Genomic DNA, 25173 nt, shown 5'->3' with positions numbered 1-25173 from the left:
ATTTTATGTGGTGTGAAAATGTTATGCTCTGAGTTGCTTGGTGACACGAAGCTTGACGTTTGCGTTGAGACTGTAGGCTAGCCTACTGTAAAATATTGCATTTGTTCTATAACATTTGCTTTATTACATTTAATAAAATAGAACAATATAATTCCGAAACAGCAACATTTCTCATTTTTATTTTAAAGTCCAGTCTCAACGCAAACGTCAAGCTTCGTGTCACCAAGCAACTCACAGCCTTGAACGTCTGGATCTGGATCTGCGAAACGACAGAAGAGATATACTCCACTTCTGGATTTTCATTTGCCTAAAGCGTTCATAGAGGCGAGAGAAAACACCGGCAAAAAAAGTTTTGTGGAAAAACTTGAGGCTCCTACCTAATCACGCTGGTTATTGATATAATGTGTTTTCCCTTTTCTAAAAAAACGATTGCTAAAAAGGGTGACAGACCCACTTGAAGCAGGTTCACTCTTTCTCCACTAGGTGGCATGCGACACTTCGGAATAATAATTTCCATGGCCGAACTTGCATCACCCCTTCATAGCAAACAGGGTGTTTTCCGAAAGACTGACGAAATACATTTCAGGTAGCCTATATTTGAAGTGATCATTTATAACCCTTTCTTCCTTCCTGTTTTCTTTGCTAGCCACAAGTTCACACTTATGATCACATATAATTAGCGTTCGCCGTTATACAATAAAGCTGCATGTTTTTCCACCATAAAGACTGAGACGCTTATTTATCCACAGTTTACATTTGGATGAAGTATGAGTAAGACCCTGTTACTGCAGACCGCCCCCCAGTTCCCCTCAAAACTTCCCAAAGGCAGATAACGGGAAGCTTCACACTCTCACTAGGCTACTACCACAACACGCATCTCCTGCCAACTGCACTAACTTACTCTCGTCGTCAATACTAGGACTTCCCAAAGAAACAATATCGTCACTGTGGGGAAATTACTGCAAAACTTTTAAAAGTCTGTTCGGAGACAGCTAGAAAGGGACAGCTGGCCCCGAGAAGGATTTTAAAGCGTTATTTATTTGGAGAACTAGTCGAAACGTTTTGGATACAAGACTGGTTTCTAACTAACTGCAACAATCTTCACATCATGGTCCATAAATATGGTAAGTTTCGTTAAAACAAACCGATATCATATGCTAATGAATATATGACAGTCATTTCATAGTTTTTAGTTCTTTTACACTTTTCTCGGTGTCGATGTGTATTTTCAAGATACATTTCTTTGTGTATTTTAAAGTGAATTGCTTTTAAACCCACATGGGAAACAGGAAGCATTAGTCTGAAGTGGGATTATGTGACTTTGAATAAAAATCCGTTATTCTTTACAGAAGCTCAATGAATGTCAAGTGTAGGCTATAGGTGACACCATGACCCTGTTTAACCCATCACAAACTGTGATGTTTTTGTGGAACCTCCTACCTCTACTAACCTCATCTTCCCTTCAACCAGCACCTGAAGCATTACAAAAAATAATACAAAAAAATCTATCAATATTAATGCATTACATACCAAAAAATAAAACTTAGCATTTAGCCTATTTTAAAGAAAGACAATACACAAGCACCATTTCAAAGCACAAGTGTGTTAGCTTTTAAATAAAACACACATTGTTATTGTAGTGTTCATTGTATACAACACGTGTGCACTTTCATGCATAGTTAATGTGATGAACTATACCTGTGTGAACAAGGGGAAGTCAAACTATTTAATTTTGAAAATGGTTAACTAATTTAAACGTTATATGTTTTCTAATGCATTTTAAGTGAAACTTAAGTGTCCAAATAATTTTGAGGCCACTACATGGTCTCTGTTAGACTAGTCCAAAAGAATAACTCACTATACAACACACAAGACTAAATCATTCATTTATTTGTAGCTATTAGTTGGAAAATTGTTGTTAGACAGCCCTGGTTGAGTCAAACATCTGGCTTCACACCCCTTCGAGGGGCTCTTATAATTATAGGCAAGTAATGTCAGATTTCACGCATCTAGCATTGTGCAAAGATTTTCGGAATTAAACATACAGTTTGAACGTCTAAAAATGTCTTCATTACCTACAAGGAGAATGTAGGTAATGTTATGAAAGGCATTAAAACGATTAGGAGTTGTACTGAAATAGTAATGCTTGTCCTCACTTTTATTTCAGATACTAAAAGAGCAGCTGGGCTACTGAAAGAGTACCAGGCAAGTTTGACTAGCCCAGAGGAACAGGCCCTGAAGACCAGCGTGGAAAAGGTCTCCACCATCTTTGGCAGTCATCTTTTTCATGCTCTGCTGGGTGAGGTTTGTTTCTGTGTAAACTGTAATGGATCTAAAAAAAATAATGATTAACTGTCATTATATAGGGCCGTACCACATGATTCCAGCACATTCCATGCTGAGCAAAATCGTTTCAAGAAGTCGTGTTACTGTTTGTTCAACTTTACTAAACGCTGCTGATGGTTTTCTAAATGGTACATTTAGTTTTTTGTCCTTGAACCAATTGCCTCAAGGTCCTCCGTTACATTAACAATGGCTTTAGGGTGTAATAGTTCTACCCAGTAAACAAACACATTATTGACTCTACCTTACAAATTAACTTACACCTTCTGTGACTTTTACAAGTTTGTTATTTTGTTTTGTAAAACAGACCTATTGGAACTTGCTCATCTTTTACACTCATTTATATGTGACATTAACCAAGTTTTGATTTATTAGATTAAGTCACATAAATAGGTTCTTTCAGTATAAAAACAAAAGGTTGTCTGTTTTTTAAATGAAATCTTGAATGAGCCATTGCTGTTGTCTCCAATGGCTTAATCTTTAACATGGATTTGAGAACTCGACTTATACAGTAAATTACAAAATTTACCAAAGTTTGTGCCACTGTTCTTATGTTACACAACGGATCAGACTTTCACAACCCCAACTGATTTATCAATGCTGTGGACATGTTCTGTCATATTTTTATAATGTCTCACAACAGCCAGAAAAACAAACAAACATACAAGTAACAATAGATATCACTGTTATGTGAGATGCATCTAACTAAAATAAGAGATTTCCTAACTTATGTTTCGTTTTTGTCCTGCAAAGGAAACAAATTAGTCCCATTATGAAACGGTTGAGTGGTTATCTTAATTACCAGGCCCAGTGTTTAATGAGGCATGCGTGCTGATGTTGCTGTGATGCAGAAGAGTAGGACCACAGGGGCTGTGACCAAGACATGGGGTTGTGTTGCCATGGGACTGTAGTGAGGAGAGGGACAGGTTTCCCCCTGATCTTAACTCATGAGTTTTCTCATATGCCAGTGGTGATAGGATTGATAGGCATGATAAGCTTATTAATAAGTAAACGTGATATTGTTGTGCATGGTTTGGTCAGTCTATAAAGAGTTGGCATAGAAAATTCCAAAATTGTATAGTTTTGGGTAAATTTGATTAGCCTGGCTCCGCCCTCCTACGTACTTCCGCTCAATTTTAATTTTCCTTCAGTACTACGTCTGGGTTTGTGGTATATTCGTGGGTTTTCTCTGATCATTTTTTTAGCGGTCCAATCAGCGAACAGAGGGAGTGGCTGAGAACGATCACGTTGAGGTCGTGCGCTAGTTTGAGTTGAAGTTTCGTCACGACCAAACGTTAGCGATTGGTTATGGCAGATGCAGAGAGGCTCTGGGCAGATCCAATAGTTTTAAACTTCAACAGAGTACCCGTCTACAAGAAAGTTAACGCTTGTCAATGGAGAGAGGCCAGACTCTCTGTACAAATTAAATGTATGAGAGTCTGGTAGCACCAGGCTAAAATTGTATAGCCATTACTCCAGTCTTCAGTGTCACATGATCCTTCAGAAATGATTCTAATATGCTGGTTTGCAGCTCAAGAAGGATTTTGTCTTCTTATCAATGTTGAAAACAGTTGTGCTGCTTAGTATTTTTGTGAAAACTGTGGCTATATATTATATATAATATAGGCTATATATTATAATATGTACACACACACACACACACACATTAATCGATTTGACAGCACTAATGGAAATGTTTTGTGTATCAAGTCTTTACTGTCATTTTTGAACAGTTCAAAGCATCCTTGCTGAATAAAATGTATGTATTTAAAAAAAAAAGGTGTGTAAATAGTTTTTTTTTGTTAAAAGGCATTTGGAGATTGTTGAGGGTATTTACCTTTTTATTATAATGTCTCTGGTATTAGAGAAACTGTCAGTCACTTAAAATGTTCATATTTATGTTTCATAGTGGTAAGCTGCGTGATTTAGTCCTAAAGGGTTTAAGATAATTTTCTGAAAGAAACTTGGCTCCTGCTACTGGCATTTACGTATACGCTTTTCTGTGCCTCGAAAAAAGCTGTTTGACTACAGCAGGCCAAACAGATATTGCAAATGCTCTTATTCATATTACTTTGAATCAGTCCCAGTCCACTTCTATAGAGTCCCATTCCGAAACTGGCATAACACAGTAAGCGGATAAGGATTCCACACATTCCAGAAAGAGGCTGGATCATTAGCGGGAATGTGGGAAAACATGTAGGTAGATTGATAAACAAACAGTTCTTGGCCGCAGTGCTGTACTCCCTTCTGACCTCAGGCCAGATTAGGCAGGGTGTTACGCTTTATGCAGGACGGCCCATTCGCTCTCTCAGGTACTGAGGAGAGGGGTCATGTAAGGCTGAGTTAAGCAACATGTGGTTTCAATCATCTCTCCAGCCTATTGGGTGTTGGCCAGAGTTAAAAAAGGGAATACAATACGAATTCTAGCAAAAATGAGGAGGATTGAGGGTGGATAAATTAGCACCAAGTTTAATTTTTATATTATTTTATATTTAAACATTATAGTATTATTATTTTATATTTTGTATTCATATATTGAAGGATTTATATTATTTAACATTGGGTTTGTAGATCATTCACATAATTAAAGTGTTCTTAGACTCTAAAGTCGAAAGCTTTTTTATTTGTGGCATCAAAGAAGAAGAGATCATTGAATATATTGGGGATTCAATGAGCCTGTACCAATTCAGTCCTGTGATGCACTGTGGGAGGAGGGAAAATTTGTTTGGTTGTCTGCATGATTGCACAATTTCGAACAAAGGTTTTCCTAACTGCACACTCATCTCTTTGTTTCCAAACACACAAAGAGATTAAGGATCACACAGGTTCTGTGCCCAAATTTGACCCAATATCAAGGCAGGGCTATTTTCATTGCTAGGGAAAACTGACAATCCATAATTCCCCAGTACTTTCCAAGTTAAACTAGTTCATGATGTAAAAAAAAAACCCTACTACTTCACTTTCACTTTCTAACAACATCTCTAATACTTTTTTCCACAAGTTTAATAGAAAAACAATGTAAAACAGCTAGATTAAAAGCCTGTTAATTGATTCCTCACTGAGCCTCACCTTAAAATTGTCAATCCTGCCTTAGAATCTTTTGCAGTCTGCATTTTATGAGGCAAACTTTGCTAATGTACACTCCAGTTCAAAAGTTTGGGGTCAGTAACATTTTTTAAATCATTTTGAAAGAAGTCTTTTATGCTCAACAAGGCTGCGATTATTTGATTATAAAATGCACTATAAACAGTAATATTGTGAAATAGTATTACAATTAGAATAACTGTTTATTTTTTAAATATACTTTATAATGCAATTTAGTCTTGTAATGGCTAAGCAACATTTTCAGCATCATTGTCACATGATCCTTTAGAAATTATTCTAATATGCTTGCTGCTTAAGAAACATTTCTGATTATTAAAGTTGAAAACAGTTGGATTTTTTAATGAATAAATAGAAATTTTGAAAGATCATTTATTTTAAATATATATTTTTGTAACATTATGAATGTCTCAACTGTCACTTTTGATCAATTTAGTGCAGCCTTGCTGAATAAAATTATTAATTTCTATTTTTTTTTAAATGACTGACCCCAAACTTTTGAACGGTATTGCAAGTCTGTCAATAATTAAACAAATATTAAACAAAATGTCACAATAATTATTGAAATATATGGTAAAATATTATAAATGGACACAAGGTCTCCACCACGCTCCCTCACTGACTGCCTTTCTGACTTAAAACTATGGATGCAAAATAATTTTCTCAAACTCAATACAGATAAAACCGAAATTCTGCTGATTGGCCCTAAAAGCATCCTCTCCAAATCTCCCAGTTTCACTCTTAACATTGATGGTTCACCTGTCCATCCTACCCCCGTTGTTAAAAACCTTGGCATTCTACTTGACTCCACCCTAAGCTTTGATCCTCATATCAAATCACTCACTAAGACTGCCTTCTTTCACCTCCGTAACATTGCTCGCCTCAAACCCTTCCTCTCTGTTAGTGATGCGCAGACTTTGATTAACTCGTTCATTATGTCCCGTCTAGACTACTGCAACTCACTTTTCCTTGGTCTCCCTGCTAAATCCCTTCAAAGGCTTGTCTTTGTAGTATTGTTTTGGTTGTTTGTTGTTGTGTTTCCTTGCCTTCCAACTATATAAAGCGACCTTGGGTTTGAGAAAGGCGCTATATAAAATAAACTTATTATTATTTATTTATTATTATAAGGTACCCAGAGAGGATAAAAGTGGTATTTTTTTATTTTACAAATCTCTGCAGTTGTATTGTAAATTACTATACAGTATGTGACAAATTATATTAGATGTGTAATTTGTATATTAAAGTATTATAAAAAGGATGAAATAAGACCTACCATATACATAATATTAATTAATGAATTTAGTTTCTGTATATGCGGTCAACTAATTCAGGGCAATTTTTAACACCAGCCAAGTTTTAAAACCCAGTTTTTAACTAATCAAATATGTGTGAACTTCATACTGACATTGAAATGAGTTAAACCCAGTGAAAAGGAGAGCAGTTGTGTAAGAATGATTCTGTGGAGAGGACTGTGGAGTTAAGTAAAAGGACTTTGTGTTTTCTGTTCAGTGGCCAGGAATTTATGTGGTCTTTTAGGATTTACTTGGATCTGGGAACATTCTGCTGGAATGCATTTTTTTTGGGAAAAAGTATCATTTAACCAGGACTTTGTCTGAGATATATGTGCCCATATATCAAAGTATGTTTTACAGAACCGATTGTCTACATTCAGCTGGAAAACTATTTTAATGCTGTTACATCCATATGTTTTAATCCTGAGAGAAAGTAGCCCTATATGAATAATCACTGATGTTGCCTGCTACTGTATGTTTCACTCAAAAAAGCATTTGTGTGGAAAGGTCTCCTTGATGAAGATACTTACACGTCTTCAAAGCCATTCAAGACAGCTTTACTAAACGTGGAGGTGTTTCCGTCTGACACACTTATACATTTCCATTTATCATACAGCTGTATGTTTTATAATCATGCACCATTTAGTGGAAGACTCTACGGTTTAGTTTACTTTCTCCGTCGCTCTCTTTCTTTTCTCTGCTCTCTCACTTTCTCATCTGGCTCTGGCCAGCCAGGCGATGAAACCGCTTCCCACACACTGTTCTCCTCCCACTCACACAGGCTCACACAGACACAGATGAGTCACATAGCCCCATTCTTCTTCTGTCTTTCCCGCTGCACCCCAGTGGGACTCCATTACTGCCCCTAACAGCCCCCACACGCACACGTACATCGTCCGCATGTGTTGCCAGTCCAAGTTCACTGCGTATCTCTCCAAAAAAGTGCTTTTCTCTCTATCTCTTTCTTCTTCCGTCTTAAAAAAGACTTGCTCGTTTCTTCCAGTGCAAAGGGGGCAGAGAGTGTTATGCTTCAAAGGCACAGCAAGGTAACAAGCATCTCATTATGTTGTTAGTTCAGGCTGTGGGCCAGTGTGGGTGACATCAGCAGTATTGTCTCTCTCCATTCTCATCAGCTGGTCGCCCCTCTGTCGGGGACCACAGGCCACGGCAGTTAGTGACCTGAGAGGTAATGAGGTAAGACGTATAGAGGGTAGAAGGATGAGGTAAAGAAACAAGTCGTTCTGGTTTGAAGATATGTTTGAAGGTAGGGTAGGCAATTTCGAGAGGCCAGCAACAGCAAGCCAGCAAGTAGCAAAGCATAAGATCCCACCCCTCCTTCAGAGCGCTCTCCAAAGCCACGCCTCCCCCAAAACACATTTGGAATGAATTCAATGATTGGATGAACATGTTTTGGTCCTGAGACTTCCACAGAAGATATGTACATTTTTACCACTTCTATTTTTGATTGCAATCAGGATGTGAAGAGAGTTTAATCCAGTAAAACAAAATGTTTATGAAGAACATTACCTACCCTACGACTAGGACAGTAGAAGTCTGGCTTTGATGTTTTTTTTAAAGTTTAAAGTTAAAGTTTTTTTAAAAATATTAAAGTATTAAAATACATAACAATGAACACATATGAAGTCGGAAGTTGCGATAGTCCCCCATATCCCTATTTTGATGAATATCATGAATATCATGGTTTGGTGTAGGTGAAAGTAGCGAGGACTCAAGTGCAGAGTTGATGGACTTTTAATAAAACAAAATAAAACAACAGACAACAAAAACTACCCCTAGGGGGAAAAATGGGAGGGTGGTGTGGAGTCCCAGCAGAAGGCCAGGGCGGTGCCGGAGGGACAGACCAGACGGTCTCCAGCGGTTCAGGATTCCCGGCTGAGGTCCAGGGTGGGTCAGGTGGGTCTGGATCCCTGGCAGAAGGCCATGGTGGGTCAGGCAGATATGGATGCTTGACTGGGGCCCTCACTGGACTCGGGACAGGAGGCGAAGTCTTCTCCAGACACTGGTCATACTTGGGCAAGACAGGGACTAGAGTGAGGAAGGGGAACCCCACAATGATTACTGCTCCAAGGGAAGCACGGCCAATGCAGTGGGCACAGGGCAGACAGTTCTCTGGGAAACCAGACTCTGAGACGGCCTCTGTGGCTGAGAGAGGGAGAGTAGGCGCCTCAGGCATGACCTCTGTAGTCTTGACAGGGGAAGCGGGCAGCTCTGGGTCCACCGGACCTGGGACCATCAAAGTCAGGTCCTCCTGGACAGCCGGACCTAGGACCACCGAAGTCGGGTCCTCCTGGACCACCGGACGATAGGAAGCGTCAGGAGCCCTCTCCCTGCGCTTGCGAGGGCGAGGCTGTGGGAAGGAGCTTCTTCGGTTACCTCTGGTGGCGCTGCAGCTTCTTCGGGCACCACTGGGTAGGAGGCAGATGAGGTGGACCTGTTCTTCCTCCCTCTCCCCGAAGGAGTCATCGGAGGACTGGGGATTTGGTAGTTTGTTAGGTGAATGGGAGGTGGGCCAAGAGGTGGAAGGCCAGCCTCCTCCAAGGTTGTATACATACTCCACAAACTGCCAGAATGACAGTATCCCCAGCATTCCCATCTCCCAGGCACAGACAGGCTCATTAAGGCTGTTGTTGAAAATGTCCTTGAGCACTGCGTCGCTGATGTGGAGCCCCTCCGCTACAAACACGAACTGGTGAGCAAACTCCTTCACACTGGGGCTCCCCCCTTCTCGAAGAGAAAGGAGTTTGCTGCGTTGATCCATTTGCTGAGCGGAGGGGCAGGCAGATGGGAAAAGGAAGATGCCCATTTTTCTGCTGAGTCCTCTGATGGCTGTTTCGTTCTGTCAGGGTTTGGGTAGGTGGAAGTAGCGAGGACTCAAGTGCAGAGTTGGTGGGCTTTTAATAATAAAAAATAAACCAAAACAGACAACTAAAACTACCCCGAGGGGGAAACCAAGACAGACTTAGCTTAACTTGACAACAGGGAAATACACAGTGTACATACGACAACGAAACAGCACTGGATTGAAAACACAAGGAGAATAAATAGGGAGAGCAAACAAAGCAGGTAATGCGGGAGGACAGGTGGGGCAAATTAATCAATAATCAGGTAACAAGATGGAAGGGGCTAGACAATCAACAGGAGAGCACATGACACAAGGAAACGCATGACAAGCCATGTGCTCACACCAAACATGACAAAAAACACAAGCACATGGCCAGTAAAACAAATCACCAGCCATGTGCTCACACAAAACGAGACATGAACACACAGCCAATGAGAACACTCATAAGTCACGTGTTCACACAAAACAAGACAACATGAAAGCACACAGCTAGTGTAAAACACAAGCTATGTGCTACACAGCACAAGACATGAAAGCACATGAAACAAGGCACAGACAAGACAAAACAGGAGTATCAGGAAACCAAGAAATAGACTAGACAGAAGTGACAGAACCCTGACATATCTGAAATGAAACAGCTTCTCGAACAAGAAAAAAAATCTTGGACGGGAATTGATTTTGTCCACTGGGAATTGATTGTATCGTTGTGGTTTGCTATTGCTGTGGTCGACAGGTTGTCCTGTTGTCCTGCCTTGTTTTATATTACTGTAAACACTAAAATCAAGAGATTAATATTGAGTAACTCGAATATGTCACAATTTAGTCTAGATTATGAAGACGAGTCAAAAAGGTTCCAATAAGCAAAAGATTTATTAATAAAACAAACTCAGGTAATCTATATGCAAGAAGGCAACGTAACAGCATGCATCACACAACAATACCCGACAATGAACAGATAATTTGCATGAACGATTCAATTACTCATTTATCCACCTTATTTTGCGACGAGGAATGCTCCATTACTTCGGAAGAGAGATGTCGTAACTGTGAACATCATGTCCTATTAAAATTTGAGATGTATATTGCATGCTAGAAGTGGTACATTCTATTTACATTCAAGGTGTGGTCACATTAGCGACATTCCGGGCAAAACAAGTCAATTGTCAGGTGTTACAGAAGTAACTTTCAAACCAAGCAATTTTCTGTAGGCCAACATTTGAGTGGCGAATTCGAGTGACAAATTTGAACACAAGCGATGTATTGGGAACTCCAGATTGTGTGGATTCCTATTAACCCTACTGGAATTAATAAATTAATGGTAAATATATGTCCACAGCTTTTATCCGCTTGCTTTTGTAACTTGAATGTGCATATACAGTATTGTGGATAGAGAAGAGAAGCCAACCACTTTGAGGACTCAATTTATGGTATTTTTTGTCCAATGCTTTAGAGAAACCCAACAATTTGCTGCAATTACCCCTGCAAAACCCAGTTTGATTTGATTTCAAAGTTTGATTTGAGCGATCTAAGCAAGTTTCCTATGTTCCTATGTTTTATTCTGAATAGTTATAATGCCACAGCTCTTCTATATTGTGTACTGATGATTTTAACATGTTATTTTTAATTGTCCCAATTTGCACTAGTGTAATTAGCTCACAGCTTTATGCTTGACCCTCAACACCAGAGCCACTGTTACCTCTGCTAATGTCTGCAGGCACTGTGCTGTCGTGAGTCATAAAAGCCTCTCTAAGTGAGGGTGATTGCTCTGGCCCTCTAAACCCAGTATGGACAGGAATTTTGGATGAGGCCCCTGGACGATATTTATAGAGGCCCACAATAGTGGGAGCGATGCCCAAGTTGAGCCAAAAGTTGACATTGCTCTTGACCTTGCACACTTGACTTGTGAAGACTGTGCACCTGTGCTTTTTGGCATGTAAAATACTTACTAATCTATTGTTGAGGACCATTAAAGGGTATTTCCCTTTCGAGTGGAACTCTACGCCACGTCATGGTTTGATGCTATGGGAGCGCTGAGCGTGATGACATAGCTACGTAACTTAGTACGTGACTGAAACCATGCATAAATAGATGGCATGCCAGCATGAAGCCAGCTTCTTTGTCTTCAGAAGCCATATGTGTGGGCCAAGTTAAACCTTGAGTGGCCTGATGAAAAGAGATGGGTCACGCGGTTTAAGCTAGATGGCCACTATTTGACATCTGTCCGAGAGCTACCTCCCCGCTGCCAGCTACCTTTCTTCCCTGACCTTTTTTCCAGATTGAGGTTCTTCAAAGAATCCGTACTCAGCAGAAGTGCATACGCAGGCCACTTTGACATTCTATACGGTGGTCGGTGGAGCGGTGCCGAGGGTGGAAGAGATGTTTACTGGCTATCTTTCCCCCTCAATCGCTTCCTCCACGATGACCACTGTTGTAGGGCCACTTCAGCTCTTGTGGGTAAGGCTTACACAGCAGCGGGTCATGCTGGGGCGTCCTCTGCACACCATGGCGGTTCTGCAGGTTTACCAGTTTGACCTGCTCAGATAATTGGATTATGGCGAAGGGAGTGAAAGATTTACGCAGGACCACAGACCTCGCCCTCCACTTGACCAAGTAAAGGCCTGCGCTATCAGCCGTTTTATGGCTGGTATGGTTGTTACGGTGTGGCATCTGTTGCTAAACCTCACTGTGATCAAGGAAAGAGACAAGGCTTTCCTCCTGAAAGCCTCAATCTTGCCTTCTGGTCTGTTCAACAGATACTATGAGGTCAATAAGCAGTTGGTGGTGCTAAGGGAATTTATCCCTCACCATTTCCAGGAGTCGGCACCATCTACCAGCTGCTTCAGGCCAGGGCACAGTGATAGGAGAAAAGAACAGAAAGCCAGCATAGCGGCCCGTGTCCCCCTGCCCCCATGCACAAAGATAAGAAGGCCAGGAAGCATGCTCAGACACAGCCATCCCGGGGATATTATTTCCTCTAAGATGGCAAAGAAAAAGTTCTGACAATCCTGGCCCCTGAAGGTGTCTCCTCCTAGGGGAGGTCTGTGCACACCACAACATTGTGTGCCCGACTTCCCAAATTTCCACTCACCCTGTCACTAACTGTGATTCGGAGGGTGGAGGCGCGTAACAGAATATTTACCCCATCTTCCCTCAAGAGTGATTAAAAAAATTGGCCAGTTCGGTAGGTCCCTTTCAGTTTGCTGATTCGGCTGCTTCCGATTCTAGATCTAAGGGGCCTGAACCGTACTCTTCAGAAATACAGGTTCAAGATTCTTACCCTGAAGCTAATCGTGTTGCAAATCCAGTTCGAGGATTGGTTTGTGATATTAGATTTGAAGGACATATCGGGCTACGTGCTCTCTGACTTAAATGATGGAGTGCGGTTCTCGATGGCCATCCAGCCAGTGGGCTTTCAGGGGACCTTCTTCTTCACTGGTACATAATTTTTCTAGAAATGAGGGCAGTGTTCATAACTCTGAAACATTTCCTCTCAATCCTGCTGAGAGAGTATCATGTGTTGTTCCACACAGGGTTTAAAAGCTTTAAAAGGAGTTCGTGTTGGGAGACATTCTCTAGTGTCTCGGTTCTTGCACGGTGCCGGTCATCAGTTCTGTTTTGAGACCTAGCATTGGTCCTGGGTGTGTTAGAAGAAGCAACATTTGAAGCTTTGTAGTCAGTTTAAGAGAAAATAAAGAGCATTATGTTGGCAAAACATTTTTCTCTGAAAAAATGCAAAAGTTTTGCGAGATAACTCAAAAGCCTTGAAACTATTCTCCAATTTTTTTTATCATCATCATGTTCTTTTAGTGGCTCCGTACATGTCTTCCAAAAGCATATGACTTTCTTTACACTGTGAAACTGTACTGTACTTTACACTGTATAGTATTTTCAAGCTGCTCTTTGCAAGCGAATGGAGTCACACAAACACTTTGTGTGTTTGTGTGTTCCTCAAACAAATTTTACATCTTCATAACAAGACTTGGAATATGTCACACAAGTATGTAGTGCTTTTATGATACATTTATGATGTTTTTTTGTCCTTTTGAGAGTCCTTGGTTAGTCTCCATCCACTTTTATTTAGTGATAGAGAGAAATCTGGAATTTCTGCTAAAAAGATGTTTCACTCTGGAAAGTAAGTCATACAGAGTTATAACAACATGAGGGTGTGTAAAGGACAATTCTAAAAATAAATCATTTTTGAGTTATTTAATCCTTTTAGCATAAATGCATAAACATTATTTATACTACTACACATTTTAATTTTGTTCTATTATTTTTACAATTCTATGTAGAATAATATGCACATAATATCATAGTGCCAACAGCAACCTTGCATACATCTGCTATCAATCTAAAAATGTAATGGAGGTATTACATATTTCAATGTAAATACCTGCATTATTTAAATGGATGCATTCAATGACATCGCTATTCCATTATTCTCAGATATTCAGGAATGCTACGAAGTAACCCTGCAAATGAATGCAGCACAAAATGGAGTTAAAGAGAGCAGCTCTGTGGACACATGGGAGGTAAGAGCCCCAGAGAAAGGGCAGCTTTATTTTATCACATGCCATTATTTACTCTTCCTCATGTTGTTCCAAGCCCTTATACTCTGTTATCATAAACACATCTGACCTGTCTAGTTCTCATGTTCAAGTCACTGACTCGATCCAGTAAAGCAGTTAACAGCTCACAGCAGGTGAAGATTATCACTGAATATCTTAAATTTAGCCTGTTATTTGCTCATCGCGATATATCATGTGGTTTAAGCAATGTTGCACAAGAGTCATATGGACCATTTTTTATGATACTTTTATGGTGCATTTACATTTTGACACCAATACTTTTTTCTGTTCCCAATAACACACGAATAACACACCAATGATTAGCTGAGAAAAAAGGGTTTAGAAAAGCTGAGGTTTTTAGAAAAAACTGAAGGGAAGTTTACAGAGAAATACTGAACAAAAAATAGAAAAAAGAGGATGGAAATGAGAGAGAGAGTGTGTGTGGAAGTTACAGACGCTACAGAACATTAGTCATATCTAGAAAGCACTGCAGTGATAACACCAAGTGCTCCTCGTGGGCTGTGTGATGATGTCACCAGGACCTTTCGTTACAAGTGTCTGCAATCACGTGACCATGCAAAGTATTTATAGGGAGAGTACAAAAAATAACCTCAACTTCTGTCTGGATTCTGTTAAAAGCAACTGCAGTGAGGGAGGATCACTCTGTGGTCTCTCTGAGGGTACACACAAACATACACTCGGGTTTGACTAAAATAGTCTCTATCCGTCCAGTACAGCAGTGCCCTGTGACTGATGTTTTAAAAGATGATTGAATGAAGGTTTCCATTCCCATACATGGTTTCAGATTATCCAAAATTGGATTGAATTTTTGTCTGATTTCTTTTTTAAAGAATTTTTTTTGGTGTAGCAAACAGCTTCACAAACTGTAATTATTCTGGACCATAAAGGAAACTTGTACAGGTCTAAAATTTGCATTTTCTATAGCTTATTTTAAGTTTATAGTTTTAGTGATTGATCCTAGAAAATTAGGGTAGAATATCAGGGTAAAATATGTACAATTAGATCCAAAATATAGGTTTATACCTTGAAATAGCTAAAAACAGAAAAGTGTTTGAAAAACAGAAATAAGTCTGAACTCTGTAAAATATAGAATGTGCTCTAAAGATGTCAGTAATCACATGATCGCACTGAATGGATAGTACAGATGACAGAGAGAGAGAAAAAGATGTCCAGTATTTTTGTCGTTTTCCCAGTAAAAATACCAAAAAATTCCATAAAAGAAGATATAGAATATATATATATATTATTATTTTTTGCCTGATTTTTGATTTCTTGGTCAAAGGTTGTTTAGGAATGTTCACATAAAGAGCTTGAAAACTAGTTTGATATCCTTATGACTTGGTATCTCATCATTTTGACTTATGTTCATTGGAAAAGAGCATGGAAACCATTCTCCTTTCGTCTTTGCAGAAGTTTGATCAATAAAAAATATAATATAATATATATTTTAATATATGTATAAATTTTGGTCCATATTAAGATGATAGCATCACGCAGTTGCTGCACATTTGTCAGCTGGACATCCATGATGCGAATATCCCATTCCACTACATCCCAAGGATGCTCTATTGGATTGAGATCTGTTGACTGTGGAGGCCATTTGAGTAGATTCCCAGTAGATTAGCAGTTTCTGAAATACTCAGACCAGTCCGTCTGGCACCAACAACCACGCCATGTTCAAAGTCACTTAAATTACCTTTCTTCCCCATTCTGATGCTCAGTTTGAACTTCAACCGATCATCTTGACTACATGCCTAAATGCATTTAGTTGCTGCCGTGTGATTGGCTGATTAGACATTTGCATTAATGAGCAGTTAAACAGGTGTACCTGGTGTGTGTGTGCGCTCTTGTTTATGTGATTTATGAGGACACAATTTATAATAACATGTATATTACACTGGTATTACAACTTAAACGTGCATTATGAGGACATCTCATGAGTTCTCATAATTCAAATAGCTTAAAAACATTTTTTTTATTAAAAATGCAGAATGTTTCCTCTAATGGGTAGGTTTAGGGATAAGGGCAGTGTAAGGGGACAGAATATACAGTTTGTACAGTATAAAAAACAGTACTCCTATGGAGAGTCCTCATAATGTAGGTGTGTGTGTGTGTGTGTGTGTGTGTGTGTTCAGTGTATATATATATATATATTATAATTTACATTTTTTATATTTATTTAGGTTGTAAATTGGTGGTGGTAGATACTTAGGTAAAAAACAAGCAATGATTGATCATTAAAAATTTTTTGATTGAGGCACGAAAGAAATAAATAAATAGTGGACATTCAGACAATCTCTGTAAGTGTAATCTATCCAATTTCAAATCCCCAACTGGCATTTTCCAGAAGCATCATACTATTGTGACACATGTTCCACAAAAATACTGCAGGGGTCACTATATGATGTGTGGTGGAGAGCGTCACCGGCCTCTGTGTGAGTGTGTGTCAGGCACAGCCCTGTTCTCTGGTTCTCTGAGAGTGAGCGAGGCTGGTTCTGAGGGAATGTCCAGCTCAGGCTTCATTAGCATTCAAAGCGTGCAGTCACCTGAGAGACGTTAAATGAAATGAGTCTGCAAATTCCCCGATTTGGTGCAGAAGGAAGGAAAAAAAGACCCTGGAATAATTTACAGCAATCATTACAAAGCCTTTGTGTTAAACAGCAAGTGTGTCTTGCTTCTCATTTTTTTTATATTAGCTACAGTTACAGTCAGTAATATAACAATGTTACATAATTGGGTGTCAGTTTTACATCTAAGAATATTGGCTAAACTGTTTAGTTAAATGTATCAAGCTGTACATAATCCAGCCCCAGTAGTAATTGCGAGCAGTATGTCATGTGTCAGCAGTGATTCAATGGCACTGGACACCAGCAGCGCCTCCATGTTCCTCTCTGGGTTTGAGACTGCAGCAATCCTGCATGTTTTCAGCTGCAGTGTCCATCTCGTAGCTGAGCTGATGATAATATGACGGGAAACCCGGGGCTTGGCAACCATTTTTCAATTCAGTTCATGGTTGTCCAATGAAGGCAATGATAAAAACGGTAAATTTTCTTTGTGTTTTGTTGTATGTTGCCTTAAAGCAGATTTTTAAAAATGATTTTAGATGTGACTTTATTTGCATCAACTTAAATGGGTGTGGCTTGGCCTAATGCTGCAAACCTGCATGCCTCTGTGTGTTTGTGTTTATATGAACACACATTGCCATGAGAGTCAGAATAGGACAGATCCTAAAAGAACATTCTAGAGTTGAGTTTGTTACCATTTTGGAAGGGAAAGTGAGAGTCTTTGTTCCATCTGCTGTCATGGCCTTTTCCGAAGCCTGCCCTCTGCTGCCTGTGCCCTGTGACTGCGGCATACATTATGATAAACAGGTAGGAACTAATCTAATCAAGTTCTAGCCTTGGTTGAGCGTCTTTTGGTCATTGGTCTAGAGATTTTATAGTTGTGGATAGTGGTCAAAAAGTGTGTTTTTATTTCAGTATGTTTGGTGGCACTTGTTTTCTCTTTTACTATAATACAGATGTCTGTGTCCATATAAACCATCTTGCAAATGGTGATGGCTGTCTGCACTATTCTCTGTTAAATTTCTATATTTGTATTCAGAACCACTAGGTTAACTAAATTGAACCCCTAATCTTAAATGCTTGGTTACATCAAATTTTTTTTTTTTTTTTTTTTTTTGGTCTATCAGTGCAATTTTCTGATTCTGTGTGATTTGTACTTGCAGACCAAATTTTAAAAAAATAAATTGATGTAACCAAGCATTTAAGATTTATTTAAAATTTGGTCTATCAGTGCAATTTTCTGATTCTGTGTGATTTGTACTTGCAGACTTCGGGTGAAGAGGGTGTGTCACGTGTGCGTGTGACCAGCAGGAGGAGCTCTCAGAAGGTGGAGAGAGTGGCTGGACTAGTAAGCCGCTCCCATGTGGAGGCACCAAAGGTTAGTGGTTGCTCAATCAGGAATACTACTTTTTACAAAAACAGATTTATAACGCACAACATGTTACATATGCTCTAAACTGGCATAGGTTTAGTTATAGGCATAGCAAGATTTGTTTATACTTTGATGTCTAGTACATCTCATGTGTCAGTGCTCAGCAATTATCAATTAAGGACGACCTGATGGTTTATGAACAGTGTGAGAAAGTTTCAGCCTGTTGGCGATACTGTCAGTTATTCACACACTACACTTTCCGCTCCCTGCTTTTTAACTGGTTGTCTATGTAAACAGACTAGAAGGACATACTTTACTGTTCTGTCACATCTTTATTTTCAGTGTCTTTCACATTAGTGCTGCGTTGTTGTTTTTTAGATGTTGTCTGAAGTTAAATGGATGGAAAAGCAACACATAGGTGAATGAAAAAACATGTTCTGTGTGAACGACCTACCATGTGTTGTTATGCCTTGGAAACTTAAAATGTAGTTTTGTGTGATCTACTGAACATTGTTGTGGCAGATTCTGCTGATTTAGAATAAATGTTTACATTATCTTGCTGATTAAAATGTTTACATTATCTTGCTGGTTTTGCATCAGTTAGAATGGGCTGGAAAATCATAAACAAATGACCGTATGCCTCCATTTTCCAGTGCTTGGATTTAAAGCAGTCACTGCGTTAAATTATAGTATCATAATTTCCAGATGTTATTGCAAATTAAAAACGTAATACATTGTGTGTGTATACAAGTGGTAATACTTTACAATAAGGTTTCATTTGTTAACATTAGTTAATGTGTTAATTACTAAATATGGGCGATGCATTTGTTACTGTATTGGTTAATCTTTTTTAACGTTAGTTGTTGATTATTCATGTTACTTCACAGTGCATTAATTAATGTTAACAAATACAACTTGTGATTTTAATAATGTATCAGTAAGGTTGAAATTAACATTAAAAAAGATTAATAAATGCTGTAGAAGTGCAGTTCATTGTTAGTTCATGTTAACTAATGTAGTTTACCAATTTTAAACATTATTGTAAAGTGTTACCGAAAAAGTTTATGAAAAGTATAAAATAAAATATCCTCTAACATATTAAAACATTGTTAAGAGGAAAATCTGGGCCTCTGAAAATATCAAGATGGCAAATTACATCTTTATTTGTTGGGCTCAATGTTGTGCAATTTAATACTTCATAAATCATAAAACACATTTCCATTGGTTAGATTTTGACCACAAGCTCATTTCTAAATGTTTTTCATGATGCATATTCATATTAGTGAATACACATGGATGGTTGCAGTGCAGTTTTGTCAACATATGTAGATTGTAGCCAGGCGCCAGTGAAATCAGCCATGATGACACTGTCATCACACAGTTTTCCAGAAATACTCACAACAATCAGGCTCTACTATCATGGCAGCTCTCGTTTTCATGTCCTCCCAATCACAGCACCCCCAGCGGCATGTGGCGGCAGAGTGCCTGCGGGCACTAGCGTTTCAGATGAGCGGAGATCTAGTGTGAGGGAAGGGGGTGTGAGGTGGAGATGGCCGTGTGGGTGTGGTCTCGGGTCGTGGCTGAAGAGCGTGGGACAGAACAGAGAGCCTCCATTGTCTACATCAAAGCGCAGGCTCTCTGCAAGGCAGCAGCGTTCTGTTGACAGCAGGGCTGGCTGATGCTGAGCTGAATGTGGTGTCGTGTCTTCCACACATTAGGAGGGGTATGAGGTGGAAGGGAGGGATGAAGAGAGAGCTGCAGAGGGAAAGCGAGTGGGGGAGGATGGGGGGAGCGAGGCGAGGCGAAGGCCGGTGCAGTGCAACGCAGTTAGAGCTGGAACGGACACCTAGAGCTCAGCCTCCCGCATGTTGCCATGGAAACCAAATTCCTCCCCCTACTTGCATCCCTACAGACTGGCTCCCTCTCTCGCTCCTGCTCTCTCTGTCGCTGTTTTCCTGTCTCTGTTGCATCTTTCTGCATCTCTCATATGCGTTCGGCCACGGAACATGGCAAAAATGTGTGTTTTTGCATGCGACAGGGTGTTTATGCAACGCTTGAGGTGAATGAATGCGAGATAATGCATAATTAACCATGCAAAATGTGTATTTAACAACACAAAGGAATCTCTCTCTGCATTGAGAACCCTCTCTATGATCATGTTTTCTCATTCCCAGTTGTTCATCAGCAAACATTTTTTGAGTTACCCTCCCCCAGAGTCATTTTCAGTCCAGTCATATCTTTCTCATGGTTGCTTTCTCTCTTTACTTTTTACTTTGCTCTTCTCTGTTTATTCTGCTCTCTGGGCCCAATGCATGATTATTTTACTCATTCCTCTTCTTAACACCTACAACACCTCACCACGTACACAATGCAGCTAAATATGGATGTCACTCATCTTCTGAGTGCTTAAATCTGTTTTGTACACATACAGCTTGTTTAGGTGAGTGACAACCATTTTTTACAACCAAATTCACTTCAACTAAGTAGTGGGATCCAAACTAAACAACAAGTTGCAGATGACATATTTAAAAAAGCAGAGCACTAAATATAGTTATGCACACCACACACCGTTCGGTTAAAAGTGACAACTATACTCACTACTGTAAACAAAAAATCATTCAAATTTGGTGTTGGTTAAAGCTGCAGTCCGTAACTTTTTTGGGTTAAAAATTATCCAAAATAATTTTTTGAGCAAGCACATAACCAGCCAGTGCTTAGCTGCTTAGCTTTCAAAACGGTAAGCTTGTACTGGTTGATTTCCGCGGGAAATTCGAGCATGTGTTTGCGTCATTACGTCACATCTGTACACATAAAGAAGGTTTCTTGGCTAGTAGGCTATATTGCGTTTGAGGATGTTGGAGGTGGAGATTTATAGCCTTTTCTCACAGCACTTGATATAAACTTATCAATTTGATGGCGGATCCAGAAAGGTTCCAACGACAATCACCAGTGACAACTGGAGATTCACCCGTTGTAAAATGCAAAAGACTTTGGACTTTGGAGTGGCTACAGAAAAAAATAGACTGCAACCGAGCCCATGCGAAAACAAGGATACAAATCAGAAGGGCATTAAATGTAGTCAAGCAATGTTGATGTTTTTAACATAAAAAATTTGAGAACAAAGTATAATTTGCACGGTTTGCCGTGATATGATAAGCGATCGTTAGATTTAATCAGCGCGATTTACTGCAATGCTTTCCCCCCCTTAGTTGGTCAGAACAAAAGTGGATGTTACTTGTTTAGATTACATTTTCCGGTGAAAATTCTAATGTTGGTCATACTTCCAAAAAGTAGAATCTGTGATTCTGAATGCCAGTATCCACACCGGCGCGTTGACATAATATATACCGACATAATATATTATGACATAACATAATACACACCGGCGCGTTGACATAATACATTCTCCTCAAAACATTGGATTCATCCGCGCTGTGCCGTGCCGAGGCACAACCCACGTAAAGTCAATAATTCCGCGAATAACTGCAATTGCAGATTTCGAACAGAGATTTAAGCTTTAAGTAAGATTTGTCAAATTAATGAATTGCTCAATTGGACATTACATAATGATGTGTTAATTGTGATAAGGCTTTCAGGTACGTTATGCAAGTTGCCATCTTTATTTACTGAAGTCACTATCACTAGGGCCCAATTTGGCTCAAAATTGTGTGATTATACCAATATGACTATAAAATAATAATAACATGCTATGACAGTGGAGGGAGAGGGGACCAGGCCTAGGACATCTAAGCTGTTGTTTTGTTTACGTGTATGCTGCAGTCGGCTTTTGTATTGTTGTTAATTTTGTGATGAAAACTTTACATTCAATGTTTGCATGTTCCCCCCTCCTTCTTCCCTGAGCCTTGAACTTTGAGACATGCAAGCTATAAATCCGCCTTTCCGCTACACACGATGTTCGGACACGACTGTCGGAATTCTTCTCCTAGTGGCAGTCATAATGAACTCTCAGGATGATCTTGCGCAGCAACATGGGTAAGCTGTCGCTGTCCGTTAAGGCACATCTCTTGCACTAAATGGTAATACTCAAGTTAGTGTTTTGCTCACATTGACTTCTCCAGTAAAGGAAAGAAGAGCCTTTATCCTCCAAACTTTCACCATGGTAAAATGAATAAATGAATGCAAACAAACAGCTATGCTAATAGGACAAATAACCACCAATAATTTTTGGGAAAATACGGTGCCACACATGATTAAAAAATGTAAATATTAAATTAATAATTGATTAGTTATAAACCATGCATTTTTAAAAGTTTTTAAGTGCATCAAGTGTTTATGATAAAGTTAAACTAAAATTATTAATAATTCTCACTGATTTTCTCATCTGATTGAAATACATTGATTGGAAGACATCACAACCGGTCGGCGTGTCGCATACGGTGTAGTCGCTCAAGTTCAAATCGGATCCGAAAATTCCGCATCCGCAGATGGTCGGCACCCCACGCAGCTCCTGTACGACTCTTCATAATTAATGACTTCCGGTCCATCGGCTGCCGTTTGTCCTGTGCCGTGGAAAGGTGGCTTGAGTGAGCCAAACTCAGAGCACATGGAGAGATGTTCATGTGGAGCAGCATTTACTGTCAACTGATCCACTTTGATATATCGAAAACACTGGGTCGAGACTCGTGAGCTGCTTGCATGTAAAAGAACACAGTGCTGCTCTTCATTCTGAAACATGCAGCACATATATTTATTTAATTGAAACGCAGCGTTTGCAATTTGATATTTGGACTAAGCCATATCATGATTTTGCGATTAATTGTGCAGCCCTAACTGTCGCTATAGTTGCAAGCATTAATCACGACTATCTTGAGCATAGAAAAGGTGCTTGACTTCACTTTGTATTATTCGTTCATACAGACATTATTCGATCTGTTTCTATTGTGTGAACGAACAGGACAATTCAGCATGGTTGTCAATCCCAAACACTGCCTCTGTGAACGTAGCCTCGGAGTATGATAATTTAGGGGATTTGTTCAATGCGGCTATCACTCTTGCACCTTGCAGTGTGCACGTGGCCCTTATCGGACCCTCTCTTCACTTCAAGACCTCTCAGTTCTCCAGTCATTCCGCAAGCATCTCATATTCCCTCTCTCTCTTTCTCTCATTTCCCTTATCATTACACTGTCAGTCGGATGTGTGGTGTTTGGTGCAGCAGCTGTTTTCTGTCACCAGGCCTATTAATAGGAGTCACAGCCTTCACAGGCACTTTAGTTTATTGTGTCAGTGTGAAGAAGCAACGACTCAATGAGTTACGAGCGTTTAGGTGAGAACCCAAAACCGTTTCTTGGCCTTGCAGCGGTGTTACGAATGACTTGTCTCTATAGCCATGCACATGCATTGTGAGCTGAAATCTATAACGGTTGCATGTATATCATGCACAAATAATTATTGGATCATGTTTATGTTGCTTACTAAAAAAGAAATTCCCCTGACTATAATCACTGTCTTTCAAAGGCTTCTCTGCACCTGTTTCATACAGCGATTCTCTGTGGTTCATTCAAAGAAAAGCTTCAAGAATGTAACGGCCCCTTTAAGACTGCCTGTGTCTCATCTCGCCTTATTTGGACATACATCCTGTCAGGTGACAAGAGTGCAGTCACATGGGCTGCTATGAGAATGCACAGAAATTCCAGAAATTTTCTATAGATACCTTCGATGTGAGAGAATATGTGGGGGTTGTGAGGCCAGCTGGGGGGGTTTATATAATGTGGGAATGCAGAAACTGACAATGAGGCTGTCAGATATGAGATATGCTGTGTGTAATCAAGTAGAATCCTTTTGTAAAACCATCACACAATCATTCTCATTTATTTCATAAATCAACAAAAGGCTTTCTTCCAATTTCTCAAGAGTAGGTCAGGTTGGTTTTCGTTCTCCAGGAAAGATGTGCCAATTCACTGAGACATGCAGTATAGAATACTACATATAATATTTGTATTTTTTTAAAACTAAGAATACTCTGAATTCTTAGTCAATGAGCAATCTATATCATCAAGCAGATAGAAGGTACATTCTTAAATTGTCTCTTTTTTTTAACCATCCACCTGTAGTACTGTTCTTCATTCAGCCTGGGAGGATTCATCTGTCTACCATCACACACTCTTTCTCAATGGTCATTTGCAAAAGAGAATATGGCTGCAGATAGAAATTAATACAGTTGTAAATGCATATTTCAGCCATAATAAACATTTATACACTGGATTTACATTTTACATAATTATTGTAGCAAGAACGTGACATAAGAGTCGCCTAAATGTTACTCACAACACATGGCCTCTTTACATGCATTAAACAAAGCATTTTTGGGCAGCCATTTGTGGTTTAAGCTTCTGATCATTCTTATCAGTCATCATTATGGTGAGTGTACTGATATTCTAGCTAATATTGACAGACTTGGCCATTGATTGGCTGTGACTGTTTTTTTTTTAAGATTTGATATTATGTAATTCTTTAAGGAGCAGCATTTTCCCCTAGAGGTACTAGAAACGCCCACATGCACTCACATTCTGGAAGCTACTGACACAAACACATGGCATAATGCAAGCATGTAATGCATGCATATAAGCACGCTCTGGTTCCCTGCCTTCCGCTTTCCTCTTCATCCTTGGCCAGCTACATTAAAAATTCCTCTATGGAGACCATATAATTTTTCATCCTATATAAGATTTTGCTGTATAGACAAGGGGAGCAGAGGGAACAGGGTGGTCGCAACATGTGCCCAGTCATGTGTGCTGTGATGAATATGCTTGCATAGCCCTTTTTCAGCCACCAAGCACCACCCGTACGCTTCCCATTGGCTTTGGCAATGTTTGTGTGTGCTTCTCAGATCATTCTGATCTCGGATTGGCCTTCCTCCTGCAAATCGAAAAGTTTGCCGGAATAGTATATTGTGGTAATGATGTGAGTTACCGTTGCATATAATTAAGTGTGGCTGAGCCTGCTGTTTTTGCCTCCTGGTGGGGTCGGAATAGAATAGTGTGCAGTGCTTATTAGAACTGACTCAGCCACAAAAACAAGCAAATTCACA

At 39.6% G+C, this 25173-nt stretch overlaps 1 protein-coding gene across 1 annotated transcript in view; it reads left to right on the top strand.

The window, feature by feature from the left end:
• The first annotated feature begins 341 nt into the window (after positions 1 to 341).
• dlg3 (discs, large homolog 3) overlaps positions 342 to 25173 on the top strand; it is a 96652-nt gene continuing 71820 nt past the window's right edge. The window contains exons 1-4 of the mRNA XM_079630331.1: positions 342 to 1124; positions 2168 to 2299; positions 14047 to 14132; positions 18021 to 18131. Of these exons, the coding sequence (XP_079486457.1) occupies positions 1109 to 1124; positions 2168 to 2299; positions 14047 to 14132; positions 18021 to 18131 (345 nt within the window). The 5' untranslated portion in view covers positions 342 to 1108. The remainder of the gene's footprint in view (positions 1125 to 2167; positions 2300 to 14046; positions 14133 to 18020; positions 18132 to 25173) is intronic.

Source organism: Phoxinus phoxinus, assembly GCF_949152265.1.
Source record: "Phoxinus phoxinus genome assembly, chromosome: 12".
NCBI lineage: Eukaryota > Metazoa > Chordata > Actinopteri > Cypriniformes > Leuciscidae > Phoxinus > Phoxinus phoxinus.
The sequence above is the reverse complement of the archived record's forward strand: the minus strand, read 5'-3'. Positions and strand labels throughout refer to the sequence as shown.